The sequence below is a fragment of the Mytilus edulis genome, chromosome 13 (genome assembly GCF_963676685.1).
Source record: "Mytilus edulis chromosome 13, xbMytEdul2.2, whole genome shotgun sequence".
NCBI lineage: Eukaryota > Metazoa > Mollusca > Bivalvia > Mytilida > Mytilidae > Mytilus > Mytilus edulis.
The window spans coordinates 55508262-55530856 of NC_092356.1; the positions used below are offsets into that span (position 1 = coordinate 55508262).

The 22595-nt window shown below is 32.9% G+C and overlaps 2 protein-coding genes across 2 annotated transcripts; one reads left to right on the plus strand and one right to left on the minus strand.

Annotated features, from left to right (window-relative positions):
- Positions 1–10490: 10490 nt before the first annotated feature.
- LOC139501671 (thrombospondin-2-like) lies at positions 10491–16205 on the minus strand. Its single transcript, XM_071290819.1, has 6 exons — positions 15857–16205; positions 14801–14971; positions 14188–14361; positions 11774–11883; positions 11224–11314; positions 10491–10808 (listed from the first exon to the last, which is right to left on the minus strand). Exons 1-6 carry the CDS (start codon positions 16077–16079, stop codon positions 10582–10584), a joined length of 996 nt encoding a protein of 331 aa, XP_071146920.1. The 5' UTR covers positions 16080–16205; the 3' UTR covers positions 10491–10581.
- Positions 16206–17343: 1138 nt separating this feature from the next.
- Positions 17344–21988, plus strand: LOC139501672 (caprin-2-like). The gene is made up of 3 exons (XM_071290820.1): positions 17344–17484; positions 20861–21085; positions 21519–21988. Exons 1-3 carry the CDS (start codon positions 17358–17360, stop codon positions 21947–21949), a joined length of 783 nt encoding a protein of 260 aa, XP_071146921.1. The 5' UTR covers positions 17344–17357; the 3' UTR covers positions 21950–21988.
- The last annotated feature ends 607 nt before the right edge of the window (positions 21989–22595 follow it).

Sequence of the window (22595 nt, forward strand, 5' to 3'; positions counted from 1 at the left end):
GATTTCAAATATTATATATTTAAAGTTAATTTGTTATTAATAGATCCAGAACCGATATAACAGACTTTTTAATATAAAAATTGTCTTCTCAACAGATACGTGATCTGTTCATTTCCAACTTGAGTTCTACTAAGAAGGGGATACAACAGACGCCTTCGGCCATTCATATTTCATAAGGACCATCAGAAAATGGAACCAACTGCCAACATCAGCGACATCAGCTGACACAGTTGAAGGATTCAGAGCTGCCCTGAAGGCATGCTCTGCTAAAATTTTGACAGTAACATCCTGTACATAATTTTGATTGTATATGTATAGAGAACGTTTTAACTTGTAAATAGCCAAGAGAAAACTTTCTGTGTTGTCCGACACTGCGTATAGTTTTCAAATATTGACTTCGGTTCCTTACCTGGAAGAAGAAGAATAGCAAATTTGCTATTTAGCCGGTGCCGGAAAAATAGCCACTGCCCTTTTTTTAACATGCTATTTGACAAGGTGGCAGTCCGAATGGAAATGTGTCAACCCAACCGGACTCAATATTTCGACTCCAAGCACAAGTCTTTGCTGGTTTTTACTTTTTTTAATGCAGCTTGCTTAGCGTAAGAATCAGTATACACCAATTTAGATTCTAGTTCCACTTTGCTGTGCTTCAAACACTGACAGGACCACGGGCCGAGGCTGTTTTTAAAAAGGTTTAAAAGAGGCTTGGATATAAAATGATGTATGCCAATAAAGAATGTCATAGTGACCCATTTTTTATGTTGCTTGTCATTGGTTAACATATATAATCAGACTTGATTTGACTGTTGGAAATTATCCATCAAATGTAAGATACATGCACCCTACACACAATTACTGCATTCGAAAACTGATTAAAAAAAACCATATGATGAGAATGAACTACAAACTTGACAGCAAAGATACAGAAGAAACATTAGACCAAGACATTTATAAAATACTGGAAAGCAAATTTTCCCAGAATGAAAGAAACATTTATTAAGTGTAAGTGTGTTTATCACTGCATCCATAACTGTAAGATAATACTATTAAAATTGATGAAAAGCTGCAACCCTATCTAGACACTGAGAAGTGCTACACTGTTAATATATAAGCAGCACATAATCAGTAACAAGAAAGGCTGTTAACTTGTTAATTTTTGACAGCAATACTTTTACAAATTAAAATGTTTACTCCAGATTTTTTAAGAAAATAAAATCTACACAAGAGAAAAAAGAAAACTGCAGTTTCATTAGACCAGTACATCAAGCCCTTATAAAGCAATTAACATTTTCTCCCTCTTAATCTTACTACTTTACATACAACTCTCAATATTACCCTCATCTTCTCTATTCTTCCTTTTTGTCCCTATAGAACATACAGCCATACATACCACTCTCATTATTAATCCTCAACCTCTCAATTCTTCCTTTTCCCTCCCTCCATTTCTCTCTTATCCATACCAACCTTAACCACCTATATAAGCCTACTCTGTGTGTTAAATATCCATATGAAAGTGTGTTAGTTGATAAACAGATTTTAATCATGAAGTAAAAAAATTAAAGAATGATAAAAATCAATAAAGATAAAAACTTTTTAACATAAACATGGAATTATTTTGTAGTATTGAGCCATTTTAAAGTTGTAGTTTTTATCATTATTTTTGAAATTAAGGTAACAGCCAAAGTAACAAAAAGCCGAAATGTGTGATGTAAATTTTATCAAAAGAAATCATCCTTGGATAACAATTTTGCAGCCAAAATATATATTTAATTGAAAGGTGTATAATTTTTTTTTTAAATAAATGAAAAAATATTAAAAAAGTAAAAAGTCTAAAGTAAAAAATGCCAAAAGTTTATAAAATGCCAAATGGTACAAAAGTACCTATCTTCTTATGTACTAGCCAGCTCTCAAAGTCGAAGGCACGAGTTTTGGTAATGAATGGCGTGCAGCTCGTTACCGAAACCCACGCTGATTGCTGTGAAGGTTTCAATAAACTTACATCTTTAGCAATGACTGCTATGGGTGAGAATGAAATGAACCTCATAAGGACAATATCTATATCTTCAGATTAATGGAAAGAATATTTGATCTCGGGATGTAAAGGAATCGTAAAATAATCAGTCATACGAAAAAGATTTACCAAACTACAATTATTACATTTATCACGCTGTTCTTTAGATGGAACTTTAACATTTCTATGGACTTACAGTAAAGCCTATATTCCTGATAACCTTTCAGTGTTAGAATATTTTATAGAGACGGATTCGATTCATCAACGTTTAAACATACCAAAGACTATGTTTCGTAGAGCGTTGACATTAATAAACAATGGAATAGCAATCCCTGAACAAATTCAAGTGAGCGGTAACTTACATTTCATTGAAATTTCCAATAATCTGATCCACAAACTTTCATATCAGATGTTCATAAAGACGGATGGAATGCAGTGTTTAGTGTTAAAACGAAATCATATATAATAGAGGTAGATGAGTTGAGTTTTGCAGGTCAAACTGGGCTATTGTATTTAGATATAAGTTACAATGAAATAAGACATTTTTGATGTGATGATCTGCACGACCTAATTGATTTAGATCTAAGTCATAACAAATTAAACAGGCTTCCAAATGAGATATTTATTCGTCTTAACTGTTTAGAAAGACTAAAGATGGATAATAACTCAATTATAACATTAAACAACAATATTCTTCCAATACACAGTGTAAAACTGAAATTTGTTAGTTTCAATAATAACCCACTTAAAGATTTTCCGGTTTCGATACTGTATATCAGAAGTTTGGAAAAGGCAGAAATACGATACACTAATATGTCGTTAAGCAATTTGGATACAATTCTGAGACGTGATGATCGTTTATTGCTGATTAGAAGTATTATTCGATCGTCCAGTCCTCTTTTTACTAACATTTATGAAACTACATATAAATGGAGAAATTTATAGATCTAACGGGCAGTAATATTTCTGGATTGTTCATTCCCGATGGTCTTGATCCGACTTCTCAAGAGATATTTTTGATTGTCTTCAAACATTTTAAATTCATTCCTCATGAAAATAAGTTTATATGCAATTCTGACATCCTTCCCTTCAATCATTTAACGAAAGGATTTAAAGACCTTTCGTACTGGAGTGGGGAAGAATATATGTATTTTCCCGCGTTTCGGAGTATAGCGGGAAAATGTTGTCTAAAAGGAACGTTTTATAAGAACGGTATATATTTTTGGCGGGTTTTTGTTATGTGTAGTTGTACACGTGGATACGTGGACCAATCATTTGGATTGTGTCTATAAGTATTCTTATGTTAATGAGGTGAAAGCGGGTTTTAAATGTTCTTGGGTTTGAAAATCATTCTAGCCGCAGACGTTCAACACTAAACATGTCGGAGCCGGCAGAAATAAACATGCTCATCGACCGAAAAATTAAAGACGCTATGAGTCAGAACCAGAACGAGATACTGCAGAGCATCGACAGATTAATGTCTAGTCGTTTAGACACGTTTCAGAGATCCGTCCACGAAACGCAGAGGCAGTTATCAGAAACTCAAATGTCTAAAATCCAGCAGATGAACACTGAGAATTACGTTTTTCAAGCGAAAGGGAAACGAGGAGCAGTTCAAGGTCAACACAAAAATCGCCAACAAGATGAAAGAGGCCAGAAGTATTCTTACAGAATCGCAGGACAACAACGAAAGTACAGAGGGCGCGATGAGGAACATTTGTGAAGGTTTGGACATTCTTAATCATCGACAAAAATTGATTAAGCTCGCGGATCAGTCCGAGAACGGATGGAGAACAGTTACAGAGTATGAAACGCACAACCTTGCAGATGACTCCGAAGACGAAAAACGTATAATACGAGCAGAAAACAAAGCGTCGAGGAAAATGAAAAGCGACAAAAAGTTTAAGACACGTACAACTCCTTACAGTGCCCCACAGTCTACTCGATTCAGCTCAGTTAATCAACAGAGTACAGTTAACATTCCTGTGGTGCATCGACCCGGAAAATGTTATGAGTGTGGTATGTCAGGACATTGGAGGTCAGACCATTATAAACAGGGTTGGCAAACTCAGAAAGAAAAGTCTGATAAGATAAGTACTAGATTATTTAGTAATGATTTATCTGTTAATTTTGGTAGAGAAAATGCTATAGTTTCATGTAATTCACCCGTAGGTAAATTAAGAAGTTCAATTGATTATTGGCGTAATGATATTTGCGCTAACGAGACAGTTATTGATATCATAGAACACGGATATAAAATACCTTTTCACACAGAGCCAAGTGAGGTATTTTTGAATAACAACAAATCGTCTTTAGAGAATTCAGATTTTGTAGAAAATGAGATTTTAAAGTTGATAGAATTAGGATGCATAAAAGAATTTTCATGTAAACCTAAAGTGGTCAATCCGTTGACGGTAGCTAACAATAAAAACAAATTAAGGTTAGTTTTAGATTGTAGACACATTAACCCACATCTTCATAAATTCAGATTTAAATATGAAGATGCTAGCGTAGCCAGTCAAATGTTTAAGAAGGGAGATTACTGTTTTACTTACGATTTGAGATCGGCTTACCATCATATAGAGATATTTGAGTCACACAAGACATATTTAGGTTTTGCTTGGGTCAAAAATCATGAAACAAAATATTATGTCTTTAATGTTTTACCATTTGGTATATCGACTGCTGGTTATATTTTCACCAAAGTTTTAAGGTGTATTGTTAAACATTTACGAAATTCAGGTTTGAAGATTATCATGTATTTAGACGATGGCTTAGGCGGGGCTGACGAGATAAGTCAGGCTCATGAAACTAGCATAGTTGTTCAGAAAGTACTGAAAGCTTCTGGGTTTTTGATAGCAGAAGATAAATGCAATTGGACACCTAGCCAAAATGTGGTATGGTTGGGTTTGGTATGGCAATTTGACAAAGGCATGGTTTCAGTCACGGAAAGGCGACTTTCCAAATTGTTAGATACTTTAAATAGAGTTATACACAAAATAGGTAAAGGAGAAATACACGTTTCTGCAAGGTTTCTTGCTTCTATAATTGGTCAGATCATATCTATGCAAGGGGCAGTTGGTCCTGTAGTTAGACTACGTACACGAAGTATGTATGAATGCATTTTGTATAAAGCAAGCTGGAATGCTCATGTTCTTTTGAACGGTAGATCTCTTGATGAGATAATTTTCTGGAAGGAAAATATAGAGAAAATGAATGGCAGAGAATTGCATATTGTTGAGCAATACTCGAGTGTAGTATACACAGATGCCTCGGGCATAGGTTACGGTGGCTATTTGGTAAAAGCCATAGACGAAGAGATTATGGGTAGTTGGAACGATGGAGAAAAATTGAAAAGTTCTACTTGGAGAGAGCTTGAGGCAGTTTATAGAGTATTGCAGTCTATATCTATGTCATTAAAAGGTCAAACAGTTAAGTGGCACACAGATAATCAAAATGTAGTAAACATAATAAAAAAGGGCAGCAAGAAATCTGATTTACAAAATATTACAATTAACATAGCTAATGTATGTAAATTAAACTGCATTAAGATCGTACCAGAGTGGGTACCTAGACAAGAGAACGTTAAAGCAGATAAAATTAGCAAGACTATCGATTGCGATGATTGGGAGATAGACGATATTACATTTGAATATTTTAATCAGAATTGGGGTCCACATACCGTAGATAGGTTTGCCACTGATTACAATGCAAAATGTAGCATATTCAATACTAAACACTGGTGTCCAGGTACACTAGGTATTGATGCTTTTAATAGACATTGGGGTAAAGAAAATAACTGGATTGTGCCACCACCTTCAGACATATCCCGATGTATACACAAGATTATACAAGATAAAGCAGATAGCACGTTATTTGTTCCTTTATGGGTCTCAGCACCATATTGGCCACTTTTACACAAAGTCAATGGTAATGTTGTAGAATTCGAATCGTTCATTAAAGATAGTAAAATATTACCATCAACAGTTATCAGAAAAGGCCGAGGTAGAAATGGTATGTTCGGAAAATCCACAGATTTCAGGATGTTGGCTATGAAAATAAGGTTTTAATTTATTTCATTCTTTCCTACAGGTATCGGTCTGAAAAGCAGGGTGTTGGAGCAAATACAAGATGGAGGGATTCTTTCGGCTGACTTTGACGAATTGGGACATAAGATGTCATCGTATTTACTGCAGTCCAGAAGTGACAATACTAACAATAAATATTTTTATGCTTATAAACGGTGGGAGAGATTTATATTGAAACAAGGGGGACTATCTTTACCAGCAAAGCCTATACATGTAGCCCTATATTTAACCAAACTGATAGACACAGGTTCATCTTATAGTGTAGTTCAGTCAGCTTTTTACGGTATAAAATGGGCACATACAGTTCAAGGTTTTTCAGATCCCACAGAAAATGCATTTGTGACCAATTTACTGGAGTCTTCTAAACGTCAACCACATAAACCGAAAGTTAAAAAGGAACATATTGATTCTGAATCTATTATTGAACTTTGTATAAAATATAAAGACAGTGATGATATAGCTATTTTAAGGGATTTATGTATGATTGTTCTTAGTTTCTCTGGTTTTCTGAGATACAACGAGCTTAGTTCTCTTCGATGTAAAGATGTTCATTTCAAAACTAATTATTTAGAGATTGATATTGACAAAAGCAAAACTGATCAGTATAGATTAGGGGAGAAATTAGTTATTTCAAATGGTGAGTCTGCTGCTTGTCCTTATAGTTTATTGTCCAAATATTTCAGTATTTGTAAAATTGAGTCCAGTTCTGAGCAGTATTTATTTAAACCTATTTTTAGATCAGGCAAACGGTGTTCGCTAATTTACAAGAACAAAAAACTGAGTTATACCAGAGCTAGAGAGTGTATAGTAGCTAGACTCAAAGAAGTTTGTGGTGATATAAACATAGGTTTACATTCTTTAAGGGCGGGTGGAGCCACTGTCGCAGCTAACGCTGATGTTAACGAACGCTGCTGGAAACGGCACGGTCGATGGAAATCTGATACTGCCAAAGATGGGTACGTGGCAGACTCACTTGCACATCGTTTAGAAGTTACTAAGAAGCTAGGTCTTTAGCATTTTCATTTTATTGTATATCATTTACGCTTTTCCGCCCTTTCTTTGTGTTTCTAGTCTGCACGGCTAAATGCATTGCTTTGTGTTTGTTATTATTGTAGTGTAGTTAAGACATGTATTTTCCCGCGTTTCGGAGTATAGCGGGAAAATGTTGTCTAAAAGGAACGTTTTATAAGAACGGTATATATTTTTTGGCGGGTTTTTGTTATGTGTAGTTGTACACGTGGATACGTGGACCAATCATTTGGATTGTGTCTATAAGTATTCTTATGTTAATGAGGTGAAAGCGGGTTTTAAATGTTCTTGGGTTTGAAAATCATTCTAGCCGCAGACGTTCAACACTAAACTTCAATGTTTCATAATATTTGATATTGTATATTATTTTGCTGTTTTTTCTTGATGGAGTTTGGCATCAATGTCCCGAGGCGTGCCTTGCACTTGCTCCGAACACAGGTTTCCAAATCAATTTTCTTTAATAAAGTTTTTTGATGGTTTTTCCTGGGCGGCGAGGTTACGTTAAAGACGGATATATATACATACATACATACATACATACATACATACATACATGCATACGTAGAGATATGGGCTCTTATTGATACAGAGTAAACTTGTTTCAGATGTTTATTCTTTCTGTGTACCTCATTCGAATGTATTTGTATTTCATATATGTCATGATTTATAATATAAAATATACATTAAACGCCGGCTCTCTTAGTCTGCACGGCTAAATGCATTGCTTTGTGTTTGTTATTATTGTAGTGTAGTTAAGACTTCTATACAGATTGGACGTGTAGTAACCCGGAAGAGTTGAATGGAAAGACAGTCTTGACAATTGAAGCAGAAGATGTTTATAGCAATATTAATAGTAAATGTCCGTCTGATTGTAAATGTTTCAGATATTCACAAAGCAAAGTAACAATTATCGATTGTCGTAATAGAGGTCTTTACTCTTTCTCATTTTCCTAAAAGTGTTCCATCAGGTATGGTTGACCTTTGGTTGGATTTAAATAATATAACGATATTAAGTTTTCAAACATATTTCTTTTATGTGAGACAGCTACGTATGTCTAACAATATTTTGTCTAAAATTGATTCTGATATTTTTAGCAAAATGCCTAATTTGAAAATTTTAAAGCTAGATAGAAATTTAATTTTTTATTTACCTGAAAGTTTACAATCGCTCACATTGGACCAATTAAAATTAGACCACAACCCAATTAAATGCGACTGTAAAACGCTTTGGTTGAAGAAATGGATTATGAACAGTACTTCGTCGATTCAAAATAAAACTGAAGTCACATGTCAAAATGAAGATGGCAAAATTAATCAGTTTATAGCTGTTCCTGATGACGAGTTTTCCTGTTTGCAATGGTCATCGTATATAAATATAGCTATCATCAGCACAGTTATAGCGTCAGTACTCTTTGTAATATTCATTTGTATATAAATGCAGATTTGTAGATTTGCATTTTTTTATTTACCATTAAATCGAATAAATAAAAAAATATGTTTTCATGTATTTGCGTCTAGAAGTAAAATCCGAGGAAAATTCAAAAAGGAAAGTCCCTAATCAAATGGCAAAATCAAAAGCCCAAACACATTAAACGAACGGATAACAACTGTCATATTTGTGACGTAGCACAGGCATTTTCTTATGCAAAAAATGATGGATTGAACCTGGCTATATAGCTAGACAAACCTCTTACTTGTATGACAGTCACATTTTAATCTATTATACTGACAACGATGCGTGCACAAAACAAACAGACACAACAGGTAACAATGTCGAAAATAGGGTACAAAACGAATGTACGACAACAAACACATAAAATATCTTAGAGACAAAGTAGTCAAAAGAGAGGAGAAACATAGCAAAGGGACATTCAAACTCATATAAGTCAAAAATGATATTTGACAGTGCCCTGGCAAAAAAGAAGACCATGAAAACAAACAAAAAATAAAAATAACAGTATAGACAACACAACATAAATTGACTGATGAACACGAACACAACAAAAACAAAGTAAAATTATCCGAGCCTGATCTCCGGGACCCCATCTTTTGGGACACCCGTCGTATAGTCTAGATATGCAATAAAAGAACTGAACAATGCTTTTCGAAATGTCTGTTTTACCCTATTCCAATAAATACATGATACATAATACTAATTATAAACATGTAATTTGATAATTGATTCTTGACTAATTTCCCGTCACCTAACTAGATATATATATGAAGATGTGGTATGAGTGCCAATCAGACAACTCTCAATCCAAGTCACAATTTATAAAAGTAAACCATTAAAGGTCAAGGTACGGTCCTCAACACAGAGCCTAGGCTTATACTTTTAACATAACAAGTGAATATCGTTAGAAACCTAGACTTCTGTGATCAAAATTGTAGTATTTAAATGTACAGTTGCAAAATTGTAAAGGTCATCCGATTTAATTTCACTAACTTAAAAAAATCTCAAATGTTACAATTATAAATGCATTGAAAGTATGACCCAATGTGTTGTACCAGGCATTACAGAGTCAATAAGGGGTTGTTTGAACATTTATTCAAAATAGTCTAATTCGGTAGATCGCATTCGTGAAAAGGGAAGAATATAGTAGTTACGACATAAGGGACATATCCGATATCATCTGTGAAACAGTTATTCCATAACGGCCAACCAACTCTTGATGGCGTCCGTAAAATTTACGAAGGAATGTTTTCAACTGCACCTTTTAGAGTTCTTGGTTTGATAGCTTCACTGTGAGCAGCAATCCTCTATCAAGGAAATCGTGATAGAAAATACAATCCCGGGAATATCGTATCAATTGGGAGACATATACTCCGTATGCAGGCGTTGCTGGAATGTTGCTACATAGAAATAGAAAAATGCGTTGTAGTAACGTACATGTCGAAAAAAATGCTTCCAAAATGGTCGTTTTGTAAGCCATTATAAAATTAAATCACAAAAATTCCGATCTCCAAAGAAAATTAAGAACGGAAAGTCCCTCATCAAATGTAAAAACCCCAAACACATCAAACGAAGGGAAAACTACTGTCATTGGCTAGCTTTTGTTAGATATAATATAACGACTAATCGACAATAGTTTTAATTCCGATTGGTTTATTTTTCACTCATTTAAGTACATTTATGTAGAAAATTTACTAACAAATATTGTATGACATTCAACACATTTTTTATGCTGTGTTCTCTTTGTGAATTTATAAGGCTGAACCATAAAAACGCCCTAGTCTTGAACTTTTTTGTTATTCCGAATACATTTGGCCATATGTCCATTTTCCTATGAGCTTTTACCAATAACCAATAATCATATAGTAATAAAGTGGGTGTTTTTTGATAAATAATCAAACTAGCCATCTAGGATTAACATGATTAAATTTTATTGTAAAAGAATGAACAAAAATGACACTAGTTACTGTCTTGTTTTCGAACCATATCCTTCGTTTATTTTATAGATTATTTTTACAGACGAATGGCTGTCTATAACCACAATCAAAGTCATCCCATTGATATGAGGAACTTTGCCATATTTGTACACAAATGTAAGTTTTATGTCTCGGATTCATCACTGGTTCATTAGGAGCCCAGTTTGTAAAATTCATTCTGCCATATCCCGATGAAAGAATCCATTTATATTCATATCTGACCTTTTTACCTCCGATCCATACATCCTTACCTAAAATCAAAATACAATCATATAAATTATTTTTTTGTAATGCACTTTTTTTTTAATGTACTGAAACAAGTAATATACACTTAAGAAACGCTTGACCACAAGTTTTGATATGGTCTGTTAAATTATAACATGTATAAGTAAATGAATCAGTTTTCGCACCAACATGGCCAATGGGAAATAAATCCAATTCAATAAAGGCGATCTTTTTGATAATGTCGACATAAATTACAAGTCAAGTAGACTGCGATTAAACATTTGGCTTCTTACATGCTGTGAAAAATGTAAAAAATAATCGTAGGCATCAATCAAGAAGAGTACTGCCATATGAAACATGAATTGAGTCTTATTCATTTTCAAATTAGTATTAATTAATTAAATATATACTTATCATACTAAAGTAATGCAAAATTCTTACCGATAGCGGTTCGTATTTTAAGAGACAACCAGTCAGATTCAGCTTTAGAATATACTGATGATAGTACGGCCTTTTGTTGTCTACAATACATCTGAAATCAATTTATCAATACAATCAAATTATATTTGTGAAACAATGTATCGTTGTATTCATATTATATTAAGGCAGAGTAAACAATCCACCGTTGCAAACTAACTATTTTAAGAATCCTAGCCAACTTTTATGAATCTTTCTTGGACAGTTACAAAAGCCTACTGTCATAAAAAAACAGCAATTGCAAGAAAGATTATGCACTAAGAAAATGATATATGGATCATATATTCAGGTTCCTTAAACCCCTTGTAATAAATTGGATAATAGCTATCTGAATAATTTTTGGTGATTACTTCTGTTAGTTTTTAGAGTTCCAGTACACTTAAAACAATTAGACGTGTTACGAAAAGTTATTTTAACACACATACACATTCACATAAAAAAAAAATGGACAACTTTTACTAGATACTTTGGGTAGTATACCTCTTTGTTAAAATTTGAACAGTTGACAAGTTACCTGAGCGTTATCCCATGAGGTATGTCTTTTACTGAAACAATAGCATGCATTGAAGTCATCATTCCGTATCCAACCATTTGCACATTGTAGACTGTCTGGCTTTGTTATTCCTGAAACCATAACCAAAACATATCATGCATTATCAAACTGTGGAATGACAGGCTTTCATTGATAGCTTATATTTTGGGTGGTTAATTCTATTATCATACTTTCCCGATGATAAATTGAGGGCTAATATTTAATTGGGAAGTTACTGTCTAAGAATAAGTCTTGATTGCAAAGTTTGTGTTCATAAAATTATGAAAATATACTTGGTAACATTTTTGTGAAAAGTATCGATTTTATAATTAGTTAAAATGATAGGACATTTATTTTAGAGAGAACTCACTTTTGTCTCACGAGTGTAAAAGAGGGACGAAAGATACCAGAGGGAGAGTCAAACTCCTAAATCGAAAATAAACTGACAACGCTAAGGCTAAAAAAGAAAAGGACAAACAGACAAACAATAGTACACATGACAAAACATAGAAAACAAACTTAAGAATAAACAACACGAACCCAACCAAAAACTAGGGGTGATCTCAGGTGCTCCGGAAGGGTAAGCAGATCCTGCTCCACAATGTGGCACCAGTCATGTTGCTTATGAGATAACAATTCCGGTAAAAAGTCTAATTCGGTAGGTCACATTTATGAAAGGGAAGGGAACTTAGTTACGACGTAAGGAACATATCCGATATCATTTGTGAAACGGTTATTCCATAACGGTCAACCAACTCGTGATGGCGTCCGTAAAATTTACGAAGAGATGATTTCAACTTCACCATTTGGAACTCTTGATTTAATAGCTTCCTTGTATTTAATGCAACAACCCTCTATCAAGAAAATCATGATAGGAAATGCAAGCACGGGAATATCGTATTAATTGGGAGATATATACACCGTATACAGGTGCTGCTGGAATGTTAATACTTAGAAATGGAAAGTTCACAGTTAGAAAGCTGAAATCATCTCTTTTGTCGTAAAGTTTTGTTTTCAATCGAAAGTAGTTTGATTAACATTTACTTGCTGTAGTCAAAAAACGACAAACAGTTTCAAAAATAAAATAAAATGTATTCTGTTTAAACTTTACATGTTGGACGGAACAATTATGAAGAGATAGGATAAATCCTGTTCTAATATCATCTTTAAGGTTCTGTATATCTTTGTAGTCGCAACGAAATTGTTATCGTTATGTAGTGTTATGTGTCAGTTGTCTTACCGTGATAGACATGTTTATTCTAATTGTTTTAATTGAACAACATGTTAGTACACAATATAAATAACAATCAAAATATTAATTAAAACAAATCAATTAAGGAAGTCGTCTAAGATTATAGTAATAATTAAAAAGAATGAAATAGTCAATTGTCGACATATCTTTTATTCCTCACCAGGCATGTTAAAGTCGTTGTTTTACTCTTACAGTTGATGTGTTTCCCTAGGTTTTAGTTTTTTACCCGGATTTGTATTCTCTCAATTTATGACTTTTGAACAACGGTATACTACTATTGCCTTTATTTAAAGCATTCGTATTACAAGTATTTAGTATATTATATACCTGTCCATAAAATAAAAACAAAACTTTAAATAATTTCATCCGAAGCGCATTTTTGGATTTACCTTCATCCATATTGTATTAATGGTTTTAGAGTTAAACAAATCTTTTAACTGTATTTATTGTTTTTATGTTAAGTGCGTAGAGCAACTTTGAATAGATATTGCGCTATATGAATATTGTAAATAATGATAATAGTAATAACCAAGAACGCTCAAAGCTGAATACTTGAAAGCCTAGAAAATATAAGAACAGATACAGATCAAACAGATATATGAAAAATAAAACCCTAAAAAAAGCCAAATTTATCTAAGGTCATCTTGTCCTAAGAGAGTTGAAATCATAGTTTTTTTATTATTTCAAAATTGATAAACAGACAATTTTAGGAAGGTTTGTTTAAAATCATGTCAGTACTGAATGTTCTAGTACATGCTCAGTTGTCAACTCTATTGGGTATGAGCGTCCTATATAAATGTATATCAAGAACAGCAAAACATTTAAAAAAGGGGCGAAAGATACCAGAAGGACATTCAAATTTAAAAATCGAAAGTAAAAACTGACAACGCCAAGACTAAAAAAGAAAAAAGAAAAACAGACAAATGATAGTATACAAGACACAACAACACAACATAGTAAACTAAAGACTTAACAACATGAACCCTACCAAACACAGGGGTGAACTCATGTGCTTCAGAAGGGTAAGCGAATCCAGCTCCATTTGTGACACATTGTGATTTCAATTTTCGATAGTTATCACCTAGCTAATATCTTATCACAAACATTGTCCAGTAATGATTTTCGAAATCAGCGAATATCTTACCAGGGCAACATTCTCGTTCATTACATTCTGTTTGTTTAGTTCTTTGGCCCGTACAAGACTTTCCACCATTTTGTGGATATGGGTTGGAACATTCCCTAAACTTATCCTGTGTGCCTTTACCACATGTGACACTGCAAGGTCCATCCACAATCCAGTCACTCCATTGTCCATCAACTGCAATATAGGAATTTAATTATGCAGTTTCATTTTCAGTTTTAAAACGATTCGAGGATATAATTTTGTTCCTTTCAACTGTATCTCATTATATTTTAGGGATAAAAATAACCAATTAAGTATAATTTCTAGTGACACAACTTTCCTTCATTTAACACAGAATTAAGATGTTAATAACGACAGCTTTTAATCATGAATTAAACCCATATACAGAATGTTCAGCCAAATAACATCTTGATTAGTAAAACAAATGACTATGTATATAACTGCTTATATTTCTAACTAAACTTGTTTAGCGGTTTCCAATTTATTTACCAATATAACAGGAAAAATAATCTCCCAAACCATCGGCGCTGTAAATGTTAAGAAATAGGCAGGATTACGAGTTTGAATTAAGAGTCTTTTAATATAACGAGTTCTTATCGTATATCAGTATTACCTTTGCAGTGTCCAATAGTACAAGGCCTTGTCATACTTTCCGTTTCATTACCTACACAATACTCTTCACTATGGCACGTCCTTGACCTTTCTCCCTTTTGTATACCATGTCCACAGGTAACAGAACAAGGTTGCCACTTCCAGTCGCCATAACTACTCCACACATCATTTCCTGTTTAAAAAGAATACAACATAATTTACTGTAGATGTTACAATAAACACACATCAAACATAAACCGTGTGGAAAGATTAAAATAAAAAATTTAGAATGTTATGTTATGTTGCTTACTAATTAATGTCTTAGTTCTATATATTGTAATGGCTTACATAAACATTATGTGTTATGGTGTTGATGATCAAAATTACTTCTGACTGAATGTTAAGCCTTCACAAAATGTTGGTTACGAATTGTGTGAAGAGTGCATGCATACCGTTTGAATCGTTTTACACTAGTAATTTTGGGGCCCTTTATAGCTTGTTGTTCGGTGTGAGCCAAGGCTCCGTGTTGAAGGCCGTACATTGATCTATAATGGTTTACTTTTTATTGGCACTCACACCATATCTTCCTATATCTAATTACCTTCTTTCTTATAATATAATTGATCTTTTAAAAACTACCTATGATGTACGACTTAAAAAACACCCTGATAAAAAGAAAACAGCATATGAACATAATCAGTAGATAAATGATGGGCAATTGCAAATCATTCTGCCTAAAAGCGATAATATTTTTTTCCTTCTTTGTTCCGTAATACATTTAGCACGTATTTGGCTGAGAAATAGCAAATGCACCTTGTTAAATGTGGGTCTGTTTGTGGTATTCTTATCAACGATTGGTCTTACTCGATGACTTCACGGTACTACGAGAGAATATGTGCGGTGAAAATTGTCAGTCCTCTGAATACATATGGCATATTTAATATCTTTAAAGACTTGGAATCACAAAAGTAACAACGTTCAAGTCTAACAAATACACAACTAAATTGCGTAATTAATACACATGAAAATGTAAACTTTCTATAAATATTTAACATCTGTTTATTAAGTGGCAACTCACCTTTTGACGAAATCAATGCATTGTGAAACTGCAAATATGGTGCTATAATAAGCATTAAAGACAGAGTCATAACAACTGTTATTACACATCCTGTAGCTAAACCAATTAAACACGATGTCCATTTTAAGGTATACAGCACTCTACTAACACTCCATTTATTACCGTTATAAGAAGTAGCATGGTCAGTTTGACGATCTACATTTAATAATTTGTGTCGGTCCATTTTGTGTAGTGCATAACAAAAGTAATGAAATAAACATTGACATACATGTAAACAGTACGCTGATGCACTTATGAAATCATTAACTCGTATCTTACTTTTCTTGTTACTATGTCATTACATACAATCAGAAACAGGCGGTACTTCAAGTACCTAGTTAACATTTTCAAGTGGGATTATATATACAGTGAAATTATTAAGTACAGGTCACTGGTTGTGCAAGCTAAGTGTTTGGAATTTTTTTTACATTGTTTGTATCATTGTAAATAGATCATCAATGGAAAACACGTCATAATGTATTTTGCTAATCCTTTTAAAAATAGTTTGTAGAATGAACGCAAAAAGAACAAAATAAAACCTTTTTGAGAGTACGCTCATAAGATTTGGCGATCTTATCAACATATACGCATCCAACACAACAATATAAGCTTAGAGAAGGTAATGATAGTCTGTCTCAATTATGGTATATTGCCCTTTAAATTGTATACATTTATTGTAATTGATGCATGCAATTTGTATTCGGAAGTCTGTACACAAGTACTATCTTTAGTTTTAAAACATAAAATGTATGTCTGTTTCAAGCCGATATACAGTTCCGTTCACTGACTAGTAAAGGGAAATAGAAGAGTGTGTTTAAAAAAACAAGAGCCTGTGAAATTAAAGTCAGAAAAAAAATCTGTAAAATGTATCCTGGGACCAATAAACATACTGTATTAATCCCAGATATAAGACGTAAATAGTATAATATCAACAATGATATCATTTTCAACTCATATGAGAAAGAAAAGATCGGCGGCTTCAACACCCAAGCTGTAATCATTGTTTAAAAAAAAATAAGGTCAAGGTTACCAAATTTGAACGACTAGTAAACTGACTGCGTCGGAAAAAGATTATCAAACCATTAAAATGAAACAAAGTCTAGAAATGTGTCAACAAACCGAGAACCACAGTCGATATTTTCTAAGGACGTTGATTCTTCCATGTGATTTTAAAACAAAATGGACAGCACAACACAAACACCTCAACTCCAGCATAACACAAACACTTTAACACCAGCATAACACAAACACTTCAACACCAGCACACGGCTTACAAAATAGCAGACTTACAAAACAACCAACAATTCAGATTACTTTGCACAAGCTGCACAATGCGGAAGAACCAATATTATAGTGTAATCAACACGATCTATAACTCGCGTATACACATTTTTAAAAGTAAGACTACAAGTGGGTTACAAACATATTCTTATCTTATCTGTCATGTACGAAGTAGTCTTTAATGAACATGGCGGCTTTATTTATATCGTTAGTTCTGTTCTTACTTTATGCAAATGTTCTAACTGTCAGAATACAACCATCGATCCAATCACTTGTCAGTACAAAACATGAATTGGACACCATTAAGGGTATGTATACCGACTTTTACAAATGTGTTTTCTTGAGTGACCATTACACTTATTCAATGTCTACAGAATCATACCACGAAAACGCACTCACACACACACTCAAAATTATATGACAAATGTCATGTGTTGTGTCAAAACTACAGGAAATAAACTTTTGTTTTTTCATGTTCTAATTTTTTTTTATCCATTATCAAAATCGCTGCACAATTCTAAAGGTTGCACTTTGCAAATACAGCTGTTTCTCAAACCACACCTCTTTTGGAAGATATATAATAATAATAATATATATCTTGTTTTGATTACGTACTCACAGAGTCCTAACTTGGGAATGTTACAAGTATAGAAAAAAGTCAAATCACAAAATTACTGAACCCCGAGGAAAATTCAAAACGAAAAGTCCCTTATCAAATGGCAAAATGAATTGATAAAACACATCAAACGAACGAAAAACAATTGTCATATTCCTGACTTGGTACAGGCATTTTTAAATGTAAAAAATGATTGATTGAACCTGGTTTTATAGCGCTAAACCTCTCACTTGTATGACAGTCGCATCAAATTACATTATATTTACAACGATGCGTGAACAAAACAGACATAATAGGTAAAATAGTCAAAGTAGGGGTAAAGCAGTCATCACCGTGTCGCAATCTCAATCATAACAATAATTTAACAACCACCATTGCTTTGCTCATTGTTGAAGGCCGTACGGTGACATATAGTTGTTAATGTCTGTGTCATTTTGGTCTCTTGTGGACAGTTGTCTCATTGGCAATCATACCACATCTTCTTTTTTTATACCATTGCTTACTTATGTTTGTATTTAAAATCAACCCATAAAGGATTGAAATATTTGAAATCCTGTGAATAAATGACTAGGTTCACATCAACTCCGGTGTAGAATCGTCTGTTTGACGCCAGAATGTCAGAAACTTATTGTTGCGGTTTAAAACTGGATTATGAAGTAGGCATAAAGTGAAGGGAGGGCTAGTACATAATTTAAGTATAAGTTTAAACTCTAACAAGTTTGGGGCAGATAAATGTTTAAAATATGCCGAACAGTATGTTTAGACCTTTGAAAACAAAGTAGTGCACATAAATCAACTTCTTTCTAGGATATATTTTTTTTTATACAAAACTTCATAGTAAAATGGCACAGTTTTAGGCTCAACATGAGTTCCTATTAGAATTGCAACCTGTAGACTTTTATTGTTTGTTTTCTGTTTTTGCTAAATCGATGATACGATATGGATTGAATTAATAAAGTATGAAAGAAGTTTTTTCTATAGACCAATATCAGTGTATGTAAAGTGCGGATCCTAAAATATCATTTTTACTGTATATGCCATACATGTCTAATGTAGAATGATAAATAAACAGACGAACTTTTTTTTACTTTCGAAGAAAATGAAGAAAATGAGTTAAAATGTATATGTTCAGAAATACATAATACTAATAAAACAAAGTAAGAGATGCGAGCGGGGTTTTATCGCGCCTAAAGCCATCCAGCTTTGAAATATATACCAAAATAGGTGAATATTTATGACATTTCACGAACAGATCGTGCAGGTGCTTTATAACTAACAGGTAAGATGTTGTTGCAGTACAAAATATTCATTTTTAAATTAATACAATTAATAAAGTTGTATAACGTAGAATATGTTTTGTCATTCAGTTTCTTCATATTTAACTAAATTCCACTATGATGATTTCGTAATGCTAGTCATGTTTACTGTCGAATAATGATACTATTCTTTCATTTTTACTGTGGAGCGAAAATCATTAGTACTGTATATGCGGTGCATTTCCCCTGTATAATTTTTTATTTATTTTTTTATCTATTACAGCTCATTTCTTTAAGCATGTAGAGCAAGACTTTAGTTGACTTGCTTGCTTTTCTTTTATTGGATAATCGTTATGATAACACCCAATTTAATTCAAATATTAAAAATACAGGTTAAACTATCATATGCCTAATCATATTGTTTAAAAATGTCAATCTTATTTACAAAGTTTGTATAAACAATTAAACAAACAAAGCAAGCAAGCCAACCAACGTTTTGCTTTGCATGCATTATGAAATTAGCTGTAAGGCCTTAATTTAGCCGACTTGCTCAAACAATAGATAAAGTAAGAGAAAGATTTGATAAAATTTAACTTACGGAGGAAAGTTTGGTTTTAAAACACTCTAATAAATTCAATAGAAATAACATTTATTTCAAATGTATTTCATTTAGTTTCTTATAAAGCGTATAGGGATCTTTATCCTTATTTTTTTTTATCCATTTCCATGACACTTCACCACTAATTACGTACATCTTGATATAGAGTTCCAAAGGGTCTAAAATCAACAAAAATGAATTGTAGCAATCATTTTGTGTACAATAACCCAAATGTGTATGGTTTTACCTCTGCGGTAGTATCCATTCGCGGATCTAGAATTTTTCATTTTGAGAATCGCTTTTGTTACAAGTTTGAAAAGCTATATATTTGATGAAGAATGAATGAGGAGTTTGTATTTCAATTTGAAAATACATGTATCATAAATTCTTAAGTCATCAACTAAGTTTTTTCGTTTGTTGCAAGTGCATTTATCACATAATTCTACAATAAAAATTCCTCGCATCTTTGAAAATTCTACATTAATAATGACTGCACTAACAGTGATAATTCATCGCATCTATAGCTAAAATGGATCGCTTTCAATAATCGATATGCTATATTATGATGCTTTTATAACACTTATTTGAACTTTAATGCTATGTTTGTATATTATAAAGACATATCACAATGAAAATATGTTAAAACTTATCTTCAAATCACTTAACTTGATATTTTCAAAACATAAAAAAATACAGTTTTCCCTGATCCTTTATTCTACAATAGACATACCCGCATATAACAGTAAAAATGAACTAGCTGGATTCGCACTTTATATACACTGAATATACAGAATACAAATTTAAATATTCTATTCAGTATCAGTACTAACATAAATCCTTACCTTTATTCAAACTATATATATTGTAAGGATTGTTTCAATATTATCTCATAATAAAAGTCTTCCCTCTACATCGCGCATCATGATTTTCAGTATTTTAACAAACACACATCAATTGTTTAAAAACAAATATAAATGTTTGGTTACAAACATTTTTTGCAGTCTATTTGCAAGTAATATACAAACATTTAGAACAAATATCATTAAACGTATGATATGTTATTTGATTGATAATGATTTAACTAAATAAAACACAACATTCAGAAATACGTTACCAATCAGTTACACTACTCCATTCATTAATTTACATATTTAGGCTTTTATTATTTCTATGAATATTTTTAATCAACAATGCCTGCTTTTTTTAATTTTCAGACGACATTGCATTCCTCCGAGAAAAGCTTGTAACAGAAACTGTGAAACCACAACAGCAAATCTCATCACTAAGATTGGAAATGGATACTATGAAAAACACTCTGAACGCAGAAATTATGTCTTTGCGAATGGAACTAGCAAGTAAAGGGAGTTGTTCTTGCCAAGAGAATATAAATTCGTCTGACGTTCATTTAAACAGAGCTGAAAGGTTGTTAGCTCCTAGTGGTAAGTCATTACACAGATTTGCAAGATAATGATTACAAGTTTAAGTCATTTGTGCACCTCACATACATCTGAGGTGCAGAAGTTCTTGAATATGTAATTGCATCTATCTTGTCAAGTCAAATTTTGATTATCAATCACATTCGGTTATACAGGTTAATGTAATCATTGTTTTAAATTTTTTATTTGCAATTTACAAGGAATGATGAAATGTTGGACATGTATTCATGGACAATATATTTCTAAAATGAAGTTTTCATGTATAACAATTAGCATCCAATTATATTAGAAAGCTGTTATCGAAAGCCATATAGAAACACAATCCTGTTAAGAATTTATGCAGCTTTTGTTTTATTATACTATCGTTATTGAAACGAAAATCATCAAATTCAACTGAACAAAACTTGTTTAAAAGAATTTTATGGTTCATTTGTAGAGAGCACACCACAACCGAGTACCACTGTACACGTTGCCTTTTCTGCTGTTCTTACCCACATAATCAGTCTTGGAGAGTTACAAGAAATTAAGTATGACAAAGTTCTGCTGAATATTGGGAGCGGATATGATGTGAGACACGGCCATTTTACTTCTCCAGTCAATGGAGTGTACATTTTGTCTTCAAGTACCTTTAAGAACCACCTTGCTGACGATTTGTACGTAGAGATGGTGAAAAATGGTGTTCAATTGGTCGCAAATGAAGCTTCCACAACAGAATATAACGCGGGCTCTCATACCGTTGTAATACAAATGAACAAGGGAGATATGGTTTGGGTTCGTCACTACAGGACAAAAACATCCATAGAAGTATTTGGATCACCCGCGAGACCTTTGACATCGTTCGCAGGAGTTTTGTTGTTTGAAATATAAAATGTGTCATTCCAAATCTAAATATTTATATTGTTCATTGTTTTATAGTTGTTATGCTTCCTATTCAATCTCATATTTATATACAAGGCATGCACTATATGCAATGTACACATAGCTTATTTATGTTCCACATCCAGCTTTACCAGTATAATGTGTACAATTCTAACATTATTTCAAATTTAGTGAAAAATGTACCGTTTTCATTTAGAAAGTACTATGGCTATAATCTAAAATTCCAAAACAGTTTTATGAAGACTCTAATGTTTTGTCAAGAACACTATCAACAACAATTGATCTAGGTTTTTCGTCAGTTTGACACAAATTCAGCCGACAATAAATTAATAAAAACGGTATAGGTCGTTTACTACGTCGGTCATACAGCAACTCACCCGCGAGTTCGTTCATAAAAGTAGTTAAGGTCATCAACTACGTACGTCAGTCAGACAATAACTCAGCCGCGAATCCATTCATAATAGTAGTATAGGTCATCAACTACGTTCGTCAGTCAGACAATAACTCAGCCGCGAATCCATTCACAAAAGTAGTACAGGTCATCAACTACGTTAGTGAAACAATAACTCAGCCGCGAATCAAATCACAACAGTAGTATAGGTCATTAACTACTTCAGTCAGACAATAACGCAGC